The sequence below is a fragment of the Haliotis rufescens genome, unplaced genomic scaffold (genome assembly GCF_023055435.1).
Source record: "Haliotis rufescens isolate VD_foot unplaced genomic scaffold, xgHalRufe1.0.p SCAF_3, whole genome shotgun sequence".
NCBI lineage: Eukaryota > Metazoa > Mollusca > Gastropoda > Lepetellida > Haliotidae > Haliotis > Haliotis rufescens.
The window spans coordinates 16,281,045-16,295,963 of record NW_025964001.1 but is presented as its reverse complement, the minus strand read 5'-3'; the positions used below and the strand labels follow the sequence as shown (position 1 = coordinate 16,295,963).

The window sequence follows — 14,919 nt, the reverse complement described above, 5'->3', positions numbered from 1 at the left end:
TTATAACATAGTGCCATAAAGGACTCGGTTTGTGCATCCATACGGACTTAACAGAAAGCATTGTTCTATATACCAAATGCCTTTGTGAAAATATTTATGTTCAACCATACTCAACTGCATTTGAGATCACATGTTCGATCATATCAGTATGTTTAAATACTCTATTACTTATTGTGGGAATCTATATCTGGCAACGTTCGATTTTGAAATTTGTATTCTCGAAGATGGAAGTGATTCATGCAAAAAGTATAATTACACACGTTTCACTCAAACCCGTGATTTTATAGAAGATTCGTGATTAAAAGGGCAAAAGGAAAAGAAATTGAAAGTATAAAGACACAGTCGACGTTTTCATAGATTGACGATACCCAGTGCCACAGTTTAAATATAAAATCAATTCAAGGATTATTCAGCTTCTTTCAGATAATGTCAGAAGTGTTTGTCAATTGTAATTTTTTACTTTAAACAAGGTTACAAATATAACAATATTTATTATACTAAACGACCGTCTCTCACGTTAAATGACAATCGTTCTTCGTGACTTTATAAAGAAGGTACTGTAGTTTATTGAAACACAAGAAAAAGGAAGAACAAACTCTCTTGATGAGAAAGAACCACAACATCATGGTTTGTACTGATATTTTCAGGAAAATACAAATGTGTTATGTTACATACAGCTTACAGCCCCGAATGTCAAAATATGGCCCCTGTTCTCGATCTGAGGACATCCCATTACTGGTCACATGAAAACGACCTTTTATCCGACCAATCAGAGCGTCGCTTGCCAGATCAGGAACTTGACATTCGGAATGCGTCATGCAACCTCGAAATGGTAAACACGGGGTATTCCGAACGACAGTTACGTGCTGTACCTGATTCCGTCAAAATCATCGTCCTTCTCGCTTCAGTTGGATAAACATCTGAAACGGAAGAGACTTTACATAGCCCGTGGGAAGTACTGCTGCACTGTCTCAGCCATCTATTATACATTCAAGAATTTTCTTTTGTTCAGTTTTAAAATTTTGAATCTTATCAGTATTTTTCAAAGCTTAGTCAGGAATGGAACTTTACAGTTTGAAACTAGTACCTTAAAGGTGCTTTCTGATAGCATAATATCGACTTCTTATTTGTCATCTTATTCTTTGGTCAAAGTTCGCGAAAGACTACCTGACGTGACCTGTAATGAGATATCCTCAGATCTTTGTGTAGCGGTTTCGAGAACTAAGATCTGATTTTAATGAAATAGTATTTAGTTATTTGCATGAAACAAGGCAAAAATGATCTAAAAACACAAGATAATTGCAAATATCTGTCAAGAGTTGACAATGTAAGATTTTGATCTCGATAAAGTTGTCTTAAAGTTTCACAATGGAACCTATTTTTTTACAGAAACCTTTCCAAAACGAGTATTACCAACTTGCCGACGGAGGGCTTAGAGAACATTGAGGAGATTAACGTGGAGGATACGCCCACACTAAAGACGTTTCCTCCAGTCTTAACCTTTTCCAGTATGAAGGTGGCGAGACTGTACTACGCCCATCACTGCTGTGCCTTCCAGCATCCAGAAAAGCAGGACCCGGAGCTTTGGAGGAGAGTAAAGGAGTTCCAGGAGAAACTCAAGAAGGAGTGTTCCATGACACCTTCCTCCACTCCAGCTTGGCCATCCAGTTCCTCGTCTTCTCAGATCCCGCGTGATCTTGGTGCAGAGAAGAGAAGCAAAAGATTCGCGACAAATGATGGCTTCTGGGGCAGTATAGAGGATCTCAGTGATGATACACCCGACAATGACGGTTTCGGGTCTTTTGGTTTAGAAGACCCTTTCGGGAAGATTTTACCTGAAGGTTCAACGGTGGCGTCAAGAACTACGAAGAAAAACGTGTTTTTGAAATTAGGATATTATGTAAATGTGACTCTCCCAGAAAATGAAACTATTCTCAAAGAGGTCCAGTGCGGGAATGTGTCCATCAATTACAGAAAGGTTTTATGTACTCCCCAGCCTAATGCCCTGAACCCGTGCGAAGATGTCATGGGATATGAATGGTTGCGTGTGTTTGTATGGTTTGTTCTCTTGGCAACGCTGTGTGGGAACGTCATAGTGATAATTGTGATAATTAATGGTAGGAGCAAGATGACTGTCCCGAAGTTCCTCATGTGTAATTTATCATTTGCTGACTTCATCATGGGGCTCTACCTGCTCCTTCTTGCCTCAATAGACGCGCACTCTTTGGGTGAATACTTCAACCACGCGGTTTACTGGCAGAACGACGGAGGGTGTCAAGTGGCAGGATTCCTTACCGTGTTTTCAAGCGAGTTGTCGGTGTTCGTCCTAATGGTGATCACTATGGAGAGATGGTACGCCATCAGCTATGCCATCCACCTCACGAAGAGACTACGACTGAGACAGGCGTCCTGCCTGATGGTGTGCGGGTGGATGTACGCTGTGATCATGGCTTCGCTCCCCCTCCTAGGAGTCAGCAGCTACGGGACCGTCAGCATTTGCCTTCCAATGCAGGTGGAAGGAGTACTGGACAAGAGCTACATCTTCTCCATCTTGCTCCTAAATGGAACGGCCTTTATTGTTATTTGTGGGTGTTACGTTAGCATGTACTTCAAGGTTAAAGACAGTGACTCGGCAGCACGAAGTAATGATGCTACAATTGCCAAGAGGATGTCTCTACTTGTGTTCACAAATTTTGCTTGTTGGGCACCAATAGCCTTCTTTGGATTAACTGCGGGGGCAGGATTCCCCCTGATCGACATTACTAAATCAAAAATATTACTAGTGTTCTTTTACCCTCTTAATTCTTGTGCTAATCCGTTTTTGTATGTAATATTAACCAAACAATTCAGAAAGGATGTGTTCATTCTGTTGGGCAGATACGGCATATGCACTGAACGTGCTAACCAATACAAAGGTACTTATATGAGCAGATCCATGTCTCAGTCGAAGAACAACGGTCTCGTCCTTCATAACGTCCAACATCCATCCAGCATGTCAATGTTATCTCATCTAACGCAGAGTCACAAGGGGTCGAAGATGTCTCTGAATGGAAGTACGCCCAAAGCCACGCCTCAGAGTACCCCTGCTACAACACCCGTGATTACACCGAAGGTGTCACCTATCTCGTCTGGTGGGGCAAGTCCAAATACCTACAGTTCTCCAGTGTTACTGTCGCCAGGAGATAAGCCTAAAGAGAGGAAGCTCAGCACTGTTCCTGAGACATCTCAAATTCTTGACGATTTTGATGGTCAGGATTTCAACACAGAGGTCCCAGAGGTGTATACTGAATTCGTTGATGATGATGACAACGATCAAGGCGAAAAGCGTGTCAGAAGCGCTAGTGAATATGTAATTCTTTATCCGGCCAATCAACGAGACGCCAGACGTCGTAGTGGTAGATTGTCATGTGACAAACAGTCAAGCCTGGACACAAACCTGAGTAGTAATACAGAGACATCTTTCCTGAGTGATTCGTCTTACGCCCGACAAGATAGTACCGACGGAGAAGCTGTCAAACTGTACTGTAGTGAAAAACGACCTTCAAGCTTAGAGGATAAAAACAAAATAATCTGGCACAAAGTCGAAGCTGATCAGAATTCTCTTTACAAAAGACAAAATTCGGAAAACTGTCGGCGGAGCAATAAGCTAGAACACAGTGCCCATGTAGAGGAGGACGAATATGTGAGTGATGAGGATCAGACAGAAGCTGACCTAACACAGTCATTGTTGTGATCGGTCTCCCGCCCTTCACTGAGCAGCTTGGGTGTTAGATGTCGTAGAAGTCGTTTACGTCTCACTCAGTAACGGCATGGTTAAATGCTCTAGTCAAGTGATGTGGGTTTCAGATTTATGTTGCAGTTATTTCTTTGGTCAGGTACCAAAGGCGAATTCAGTTGTCCTTAACTCAAAATGTGGTACAGTGTTAACGTTTTCGCGATTTGTTTTCGGTCAGGTCCCTGTGGCAGACTGTTTATCGGGCCCACCTTATTAAACCTTATCATTCATCGGATTTTGCGAGCAAGCGTTAACATGCATGTACGAAGCATTAATTAGAAGTTGTCACCTTCTGGTTATGTTCTCGACCATGTAATTGTAGTGCTTGGAACTCCTCTACCCCTACACAGGTGAACAGGCTTTTATACCTAATATGAGTACTGTAATTTAAAAACACAGTAATATATATAATATTTTTATGTGAATATTATCATAAAGAATTCATTTTCTGTAGATCACATGTCAATTAAAAAGCATCACGTTATAATAACCTTGTTGGTGCCCAAATCCTACTGCTTTTAAACCACAGCCTCTTTTAATCCTCAATCGTCGTCATTGTCCGTTGTCTGCAATATCGGCTTCTCCTCAACTGCTAGGTATGGGAACTTTAACTTGACATTGACGTTACTACCAGGGTTCCCAAATTGAATTGTGCCATCCAATTTTATGCTTGTTATACTAATGTGGTACGATCGATTTCCATAACGTAATTTTACGATTGTAAGATTTCACGACTATTTCAAAGAAAAATTGCTTAGACGTAAAACGGATGTCAAATAATGCACTTATACAGCAAACACGTGGGATAGATGATACAGTCGTTAACTAAGCTAGGACACTATTAATATGATTACCTGTTTTCACAAGGAGCATCCGCGGAGGCCATTGTAAAGGTCCTGGGATCTGGTTTATAGAAATAGAAGCTCTCAGTAGCAACAAGTTATCATGAGAAACAGATGCATCCACCCGTACTGACGCTGATAGTCAAGGGTAGATATATACAGAGGAGGGATAGCCTTTTTTTATTGACTGTACTAGTCTCAACATTTAGGGCTTTATTGTCAAACATTGTTTACAGCTACATTTGGTTGGTTTATGGAATTGTGAATAGTAGCATAACACCCTATTTGGTGTTATTTAGATACCTCAGCTTTGATCACATTCACAAATATACATGGATGCTCTTAGATGTGATATATTAATTTCTAAAATACCACATTTTTTCATCTTTTGATTTAAGGAAGTCATAATCGTTATGAAATTCTGTTTCTAGTTGTCATCAAACTGAATTTTCAGCGCCAATTACATTTATATATCAGTTGATGTTCGTTTCATTTGTAAGTGTGAAACCGCTGAACGAAGTGTAGATGCATCAACATGGCGTGACAAGCGAAAAGCATATATGCGCATTTGTCTTGAAATAATTTATTGCGATGGATTCGCGCGGGGAACATTGTCGTCTTGTCACATGCAGAAACAAGAGTAAACGCCACTGATTCAGTTATGACAGCATCGAGTACAGCATATACGCGATGTTCATATACTGAACCGCAAAAGAAACATCACCATGGATAGATATATGAGAAACCTTATTTGTCCAAACGCCGAAAACATACTTTGAGACATATTAGAAAGATGAAACTTGTCAAAACTGATCATCAAAGTTGAAATTAAAGTGTCAAATGTTCATAAAGTGACACTAGTCTCTGAGATAATGGCATCACAAGTCAGTATCTCGTGTGTCCGCCATGTGCATTGATGACTGCCGTGCAACGTCGATACATGGAACGGGTGAGACGGTTGATGAAGGCATAGGCACTTGAGCCAAGTTCAGCTGCAGTTGTTGGCCTTGATCGGACGTCATTCAGCCGTTTTTGAATCTCGTCCCACAGGTGCTCAATGGGATTTAAATCGGGAATGAGGGCAGGCCACGGCATGGTTCTGATGCCATTCTGCTGGAGGAAGGCTCTTGTTGCTCTCGCAGTGTGGGCACGGGCACGGGCACGGGCACTCGTGGTTGCGGCGACGTGCCAAATGAGGTATGGCGTGTGGTCTCAAGACTTGATCATTGTACCGAGTTGCTGTGACAACATTGCCTCTCCCTGGACCGATATTCTCGAAGACCACAGGGCCGACACTCTGTGCAAGACCAATTCCACCCCACACCATGATGCTCGGACCACCCCACGCGTCTCTCAACAACACAAGCATCCGAATAACGTTCCCCACGGCGTCGCCAGATTCTCTGTCTGCCATCTGCTGTTGAGATACAGTAACGACTCTGAGAAGAGGACTCTTCTCCACTGCTGGTGGCGCCAATGGTGGTGCTGTGTTGCCCACTGAAGACGGTCCCGGCAATGACGTGGTGCCAGAATGGGTCCTCGGTGTGGCCTGTGACAGTGGAGGTGTCTGTTCGTCAATCGTCGACGCACGGTGTCCGCACTAATGTGTCGCTGGTGTGTCCCCATGGTCTGTCGAGCAGTTTCCGCAGCAGTAGCAAAGTGATCTTGCAGATGCTGTCGCACAATCTGGCGATCCTGACGACAGGTGGTGACCCTTGGTCTTCCACTACGTGGTCGGTCATCTGTAATGTTGGTGGTCTGGTACCGTTGCTGGAGCCTGTATATGGTCCTTACGTGGACTTGAAATGCATTGGCTACTTGCCGAAAGGTTTGTCCAACTTGCAATCGTCCAAGCGCTGGCTGTCGCTAATTTCTTGTCAATCTTGGCATGTGGTAGCAATTCAATAACGAATGAATGTTATCCGATCTGGGTGGATTTTTATAGGGCAAGAAATGGGTGAACTGCTTTGTCGTCTGCTTTGTTTTGTATCACCAAATTTTATTTTTCCGGACAAGATAATGTCAAATTTTAGAAACTTTGACAAAAATTACCCAGATATCTAAATGACAACTTTTCATGCAATGTTACTTGGGGTGACGTTTCTTTTGCGGTTCAGTATATTTGTGTTTTGATTTTCTTACAGTCGAATTCCCTGATGCATTTGGATTTATCACCATACATTTTATGTTAACTGGAATTTTGTTGTCATTTGACGACCATTATCTACAAAGACCGATTAAATGTCGATAAAACCCATAAAATGACATTCTCAGTAAAAAATAATTACTTGGTCTTTGGTAAATTTCACATTGCTTTTTATGAAGTTTACATTTGGCTTTTTTATATCCTTGATTCACGTACTTTTTTCAAAATCATGTGACGTTTGGTCGAAACAAAAATGAGTGGCAAAAAACAAAGTGTCTCTTAAAGTATATAAAAGGTCGCTGCAGTAAATTATTTCATAAAAAAATACAGCTTGGAGAGCTTTTGGAATGACATGTCGAAGACTTACTTCCCGTCTATTTTTTCTTAAGCTGCTGGTACTTAACTTCGTTAACTGATCTTTAATTTCTAATTTTCCTTCGCCCATGTCAGATTGAGGGTCGGCAGATCTGTTTACCAAGTAGTAACAAAATTACTATCCATTTCTTACACTAGGGTCAATGAAGACAACGAAAATTCCCAACGACCAGTAGAACGCATAGTACCATGAAACCTATGCTGCCATGAAAACTTCAGATGGCCACCTTTCTGGGGGTGACTTTTCATCTGGCAACTTGAAACGTTGATCTGGCTACTTTGGGTGGTTGTGTCTAGTCATTGCTGTCTAGTCATTGCTGTGCGACCAGATTAACCAGATTAATCATTTAACATAATTACATTGGAATTTCTGCCCGGTTACTGTTGGTCCCTAATGATAGTTCCTGATGTCGCCGACGTGTCCGTCGATATGTATTTTTTGTGAGAGTGTAAATTCTGGAGTTGACATGACTTGTATGTGCTGTGTGCTGACAGTGTTGTTGGGTCACAGACGTGACCGCCTTATCATGATAAGCAACACGGTTTTATAGTCAGATTGTAACGGCAAAGGTATGTTTATTGGTATCTGGTGGTTAGTTAGACAATCGGTTCAGCACATTAAAATAGAAATAACTGCTTTAGGTGATTCAGTTTGTTTCTGAATCAAGTTCTAAATCACAAAATATACCTCTCTTGAGGCAGTTACTGTTAGCAATGGCATATTTCACGGATATATCTATTCCATGACCCAGGTTATTTATCAGCTTATTGTATTTTCATGCATTTTTACAGTATTACATTCCCGTGTTGCCCCTCATCTGTGGCATTTGCATTTGTTTACTATTTTATTAATGTGAAGATTGATATGTGGAGTGTCCTCAACATTGTGATGCTCATTTTAGGACTCGAATGGATGAGTGAGTATGGTTTTACGCCGCTTTGAGCAATATTTCAGCAATATCTCGACAGAAGAAACCAGACTCATTTGGAGAACGAACCTGGGCCTTCGGCGTGACGAGCGAACGCTTTAACCACTAGGCTACACCAAAGCCTACTTCTGTGATAATTTCTAAAGATGTTTAGGTGGATAACTTTTTAGAAACCAATTTCTTTAACATTATGTAGGCTCGACATTCCGTTTTACAAATGCATTGTGCAGATAATTATGTACTTTATGATTATGACTGTGGAGTAGAAAAGACTGCTGTGGCAGCTTAGGATTTTTTTCTTGTTTGAGTTGGAAAGTGCAGTTTTTATCCCAAGGGGTTGATTAGCATTAAGGCAAATGGTTGAACATGTTGCATTCCTCCATGAATAGAAAAAGCATTGATAAATTAGGGTTACTAACCTAGTTTGTCAGTGAATGATTATTTGTTTTACACTTTATATAACCATTACCGGGACATAGCGCGTGATGACGCAATTATCATTTGGTTGTTGCTTAGAGGTTAACTTTTTCAATTAGAATTGGTACGTGATAACACTGAAGCCACAGTTTAAGGTTTTTACTCTTATGACATAGAGAATGCCGTGATAGATAAGAATATTTGAACAAAGACACATTATTGAAGTATTGCGTTTGCAAATAATCATTAGCCTATGGTTTCCACGGAGATGTAGTCCCCCCACCAGCACTGCATCGTCAATATTGTATTTTTCTTAATGTCTTTCTCTCTTTATTGGAATGCTTACGTCTGTACGTTTTTACTGTTCGACAAATCTATATCACAGCAGTAACTTTAGTGTCGTGAAACTACCAGACATCTTTCTCTTCCAAACTTAAATTAGATCAATATGTCATTTAAACATCCTTTGACAGTGATAATTGAGCATAATGGCGCGGAGCATAATTCCCGACATGGGAAACCGATCAATGTTCCCAACTTTATAAGTTCTTCAAAACCTTTTAAAACGTTTTGATTTGTTGATATTGCCCAGATACATCATAGTATCACATGTGTAATGTGTATGGATGGCATTCACAATTGTGAGAAGACTTGTGGATGACAAACGCTGCCACGTTGTGATGCTCATTAAGTACACGATGGGACGTTTACCACAGGTTAGAGTTCATTTCGACTACATAAGGGTCAGGTGCACCTCTGTTGCAAGGACACTCGATCCCGATGCTAGTACAGCCCAACGCGCAATACACTCTATACCCGCGGGATTCGGGCTGATAGATAATGTGATATTTCACAATTGACAGCAGCGTCGGTATGAAATCGATAGCATTTGGTCAGAAACTATATATGTGCAATCGGCTCTAATAGCGAAGAGGTGAATCCGACCTACATTGAAAGTTGATTAATAGTTTACGGTTTGATAGGCAAAAAAGTGTTTGAAAGATAATTACTGTAAGTGTTATCAGTTTGTTCAAGGTCAGTATTCATCTTGGGCTGTTGTAGACAATGTTAATGTTATGTTTTCTTCCTTCTCCAAAAATAAATCATCGCCCGCAAATGCTCCTTTGCAACCATTTTGGTTACTTAAATGTGTTCCAAACTCAAACATGTTATTATTTTTTTATTTAGAACATAATTGGTAAAAACTTTCAAACTATTCTTCTGGGAAAGTAAATAGCCCAGATAATTGAAACTGTGCGTGATTGATACTGACAATACGTAGTTTTGTGGTTTTGCAGGGCATAATGATCGGTATACACCTCCGGTTGTTGTTGTACTTGCTAAAGAACTGGTAAGTTGTTTTTAATCTTTCCTCAGAAGCTGTTGGACCAAAGGTGACAGAACTGTATATGGATATTTGTTTTACAGTTGATTCGTTAGTTCTTGATTACAATGTAAACAATGGGACGTGGCAATATTCCAGCTATGTGACGGCGGTCTGAAAGAAATCGAGTCTGGACCAGACAATCGAGTGATTGACATGAGCATCGATCTACGTAATTAGGATACGATGACATCCCGTCAGTCACCTCTTACGACGAACACGGGTTGCTGGAGACCAGTTTTAACGCGGATCTTCACGGGTCACGTTATATATATTAACAGTGTTGCATTTGGGTTTGCTATTTGGTCGTTAGTGAGAAAAAAGTATTGCAGCTCAACATTGTGCTAGGTGTCTTGCTGTAATTTGATTTTTTTTGTCGACCTATCCTCACATAATCCAGCCGTCACATTTTCTTTATCTGCAGCTAACATTCTAGACTGAATCTTTGTGCAATGGCGGAAATTGTCGAATGTATTAGTTGGTAAATTGTGTCCTGATTAGTAATTCTGTTAAACAGTTAACAAAAGTTACACTTCTGCAACTGTAAAGCTTGAACTGATATTAAATACATACATATTAGATCGTTTGCTCGTTTGCTGTTGACAACTGTGTTTGGTATATGCTTGTTCTACCCTAATATTCTTTTGACAACCATGTGAGTGAGTGAGTGAGGTTTTACGCCGCTTTTAGCAATATTCCAGCAATATCACGGCGGGGGACACCAGAAATGGGCTTCACACATTGTATCCATGTCGGGAATCGAACCCGGGTCTTCGGCATGACGAGCGAACGCTTTAACCACTAGGCTACCCGACCGCCCCTTGACAACCATGTACCACAGAGCTCTATACTCTTATTCAAACAAAGTCATTGTTACACCGCTATGTTGATATCTTTGGACTGGATGAGTGTTCGTTTGTTGTTTAACGCCGCACTCAGCCATATTCCAGCTATATGACGGCGGTCTGTAAATAATCGAGTCTGGACCAGACAATCCAGTGATTGACATCATGAGCCTCGATCCACGCAATTGGGATCGATAACATGCTTCAACCAAGTCAGCGAGCTTGACCACCCGATCCCGTTAGTCGCCTCATACGACAAGCATAGTGGTCTTTTGCGGCAAGCATGGTTTGCTGAAGACCTATTCAACCCCGGATCTTCACGGGTCAGTCAGTGGGGTACGGATCACTACCACCTAATCCAGGATGGGCATTAAACTTGAACTCATGAGAAAATTTGATTCAAAAGCATTAATCTTAGAAGTTTGCATATTTTTATTTACAACCTATTTTTCTGTGCGAAAGAAAACGACAAACGGGGAAATTTTCGTTATTGGTAAATGTTGGATATACGAAGTTCCTAAAGAAACGCTTATTTCATGTGGCAAATTCCGTTCTCATTGATATAAGATCAATGTGAAGTGTTTGTACAACAAAAGACACAGAGTAATAGAATAACATGTCTGAACACGTTCCATGTACCGTTTTGGGATTCGAACACTGAACAGACTGTTCACATCCATGAGGGTTGGAGGTCCCGACACCTCTGGATCCGCCTATGGTTTGATATAGCCTGTTTGTGCCGTAATGCAAGTCGATGTGTACTTAATGTCCATACTGTTACGGGTATGTTGTCAATATACGCGTGTCCTGTTATACGTAAGGATTTGTAAATGGAGGCGCTCACATAGATTGGCTGATCACCTCCAAAATCGAAACATTAAGTTTCAGAGCTGCATAGGTTCATTTAATCAAATCAACTATGGCTGCCGCAACAATATTCAATGATTTGCATATACCAAATCACAATTGTTATTGCAATAGAGACCAGTGCCATCAGCTTTGCAAAGTTTCAGCTCCAATGACAACTGCAGTGCTTTATCAAAGTGAAAATGCGACGACGCACTTGCCACGGGAAAAAGCTTTGGTCAGAGCTTTGGTAAGAGTTAAAAACTAGGAATAGTGTGGCACGGAAATTTCAACGAAAACTCAAACCAAGGTAGAATTGGGAGTTGTAAGCTCAGTCAGCCCTCAAAAATAATGTTTTGTAGCCGTGGTGTCGGTAATGGTTTCTTTTAATCCACTGCTGCCGTCTGCTTCCGATTATTTTGGTCCATGCTCTAGATGTCCTGTTCTGCTGCCCTGCAATGTATTTGATTCTCTGAATAAAGTATATATTTTAATTGGTGTGTCAGTGTCACATTCCGCACACAGGGCCTTGACAGCAGTCCCGGCGGATGTTCAACCCCGCCTCACCACTATGTATATAGGTATAAACGTGTCTGGACCGGACAAACCAGTGATTGATATTATGAGCAACGTCAGTATCAGACAAGTCCAAGTTGTTGCCGACAGTTGTTTGACACAAACAAAATATTTTTTCCTGGCCAAATGCCCTTCAACCGGATTCCTATAAATGACACCCATCTTCATTAAAGTAACTATTTCATTTGTCTTGGGTACTTAATGTCCGAAATAGCTGGTCAGTTTGGATCAATCGGTGAGCATCATTTGAAATTAAATCAGGCTTCAAAAACAGAAAAAAAACAATTCTTATAAATCATATTTAATTTCATATAAATACTTTACAACATCCAGTTTGGGTTCTTAAGGGAGGTATTAAATGACATGTATTGATGATATAGACAAAATGATAATGAATGACTTAGAAATAAACTGAGACACAAACTCAGATAAATAACCTGTACTCTGTAGACTACTGACTGTTCTAACAAAATTCTGAAAGGGAATAAATCTGGCAAAGATCTGAACATATTTATTTAAATATTCTTGAGAGGGAGTCAATCTTGCCAGGGTTGCAATCATTCTACTTAATCTGGACAAGAGCTAGAAATATATTTGAAAAATACTACTCAAAAACAGTCAAATGACCACCCGATTCTTTCAAATTACAATTGATCATGTCATGCCATGACAGATGAACTCTAGTTATTATATGAAAGTATCAGGTGGTGCTCAACTATTTTATTTGTATTTATTTGCCATATACATTGCCACACCTGTGCCACACTACTACCTACTTCCCTTGAAGTCGCTGTTTAATTACCGGTGTAGCCATGCTCAGGTAATGGATGTCCCATATTGCAGGGACAAGCTGAATATATGGATAACAACTTCTTTAATGTACTATCATAGCAACGATAATACATTATACCATTGTCAAGCAACATGAATTGTGTCAACTTTGCAGGGACAAGACTAGTCCAATGAACAGAATGGTGAGAGTTATGCTGTCGTCAGAACTATAACACTGTATCACCATGACATATAGTAATTAATATCACACTACATCACAGCAGCATGTAGATAGAAAGGTTATACACCTATGTCACTGTGCCCTGAAGCGGGCATTTTACAGCTATAACGCTGCTGTTTGTAGTGGACAATATTACAGCCATAATAGTGTGGCCTGTAGTGGGCAATATCAGTCACATAACCAAGAATGTGGTGAGCATTATCATACATCACAGTGGTAAATAATCAACAATATCATACTGCATCCTAGCTGGTTGTTGTCAGCAATATTACACTAAATCACAGTGGACTACGAACTGTTATGGACTCCCCATAGGGTACAAAACAAGTTTCAGCTGAGGTGGGTTGTGCTTATGGCCCCGTAATGTCCAGGTTTTCAACAGAACATTTGGTTGTTGCTTAAACACCACTCGGCAATATCCAGCTATGACTGAGGCCTGTAAATAATCGAGGGCACCACATCTTGATTGTTGCATCAACAAGGATGAGTTGGGATCCAATACAACCAAAACGTCCCCCAAAATGGCACAAGGCAAAGATTACAATCATGTAAACGTCATATTTCTTGCTTTCAGTGGCATTTCTTTTGCCAGAAAAAAAAACATTGGATTACATTCTACCGGTCTTGGAAGTTATTGCATAAGCTTCAGATGAACGCATGAAACAGGAAAGAAATGAAAAATTGCATTATTATGAAAGGGCTCTAGAATAGAGCATACCCATAAAACACCCACTTCATTAATCAGATCATATTCCTACACCATGCCTCATACATTCTGGGTTTTTAATATTATGACCTCCTAGGAATTTTTAACTATAAATCATCAAGATATCTGATATCAGTAGCAAACTCGCACATAAACATTTCACTTGAACTTCCAAAGCAAATAATGCTGATGCTTTGTTACCACTCTTAACTTTCACCATGCAGTGAGGAAAAAAGACATCACACATTGATTAAGGAGAGGGTTGATTAGCATATTGTACACTATGCCCTATAGCCATTCTGCAATCATCCATAGACAAAGTAGGCTCATTCAAAGTTAGATGACAAAACCTTGCATACAGAAACATAAGGGAGGTAAGTCAAGATTATTTCCCCCTACTATCTCAGAGGAAAAATCCATGCACTAAGAAAACTTCTGTCCTACACATTAAGAATCGTAACATTCTGACCAATTACCCGCTCTCACACGCCAGTATCTTAACTTGTAATCTGGGAATCCTGAAAATGCTAGACTTGGTCAAAAAGGGGACTAATTGTGTTCCCCAACATCTTGTCAAGTTACCCACCCCATTAGTATGGACTGACCTGTGGGTTAGATGGATTTAACTCATGGTGTCTATCCCTGCCCTGCACACATTCAACACAAATGTTTCCTGGAGATATAAAATGTATTCACAAGAAACAAAAAACAAGTTGTCCATATTTTGACAGAATGTATATCCTTCTTTATCCAACTGTTAGCATTGTCTAGTATTTCAAACATGATTGTGATTGTTGAACATGTTTAGACTTAGACAATACCATAAAAAACAGTAGCCAAACTTTATCCTTGGTGTATTATGCAAGTTACACTGGTTGATAAAGGACTGACTTGTAAGGAAATATTACCAAACTATGACTCTGAACAAGTAAACGGAGAAATGGAGTTAACAAATCAAGCAAAAGCTACCGACACCCCAACATGACACTAGGAGCGTTATCATCTTCACCCAAGAGAACAGGCTTTGTCATCATGACCCAGATTGGAAAGTATCAGATGGATATTC

At 40.3% G+C, this 14,919-nt stretch overlaps 1 protein-coding gene across 1 annotated transcript in view; it reads left to right on the top strand.

The window, feature by feature from the left end:
* Positions 1-5,376, top strand: part of LOC124111929 (thyrotropin receptor-like) — a 106,830-nt gene extending 101,454 nt beyond the window's left edge. The window contains exon 10 of the mRNA XM_048402860.1: positions 1,390-5,376. Coding sequence (XP_048258817.1) covers positions 1,390-3,733 — 2,344 coding nt within the window. The 3' untranslated portion in view covers positions 3,734-5,376. The remainder of the gene's footprint in view (positions 1-1,389) is intronic.
* The last annotated feature ends 9,543 nt before the right edge of the window (positions 5,377-14,919 follow it).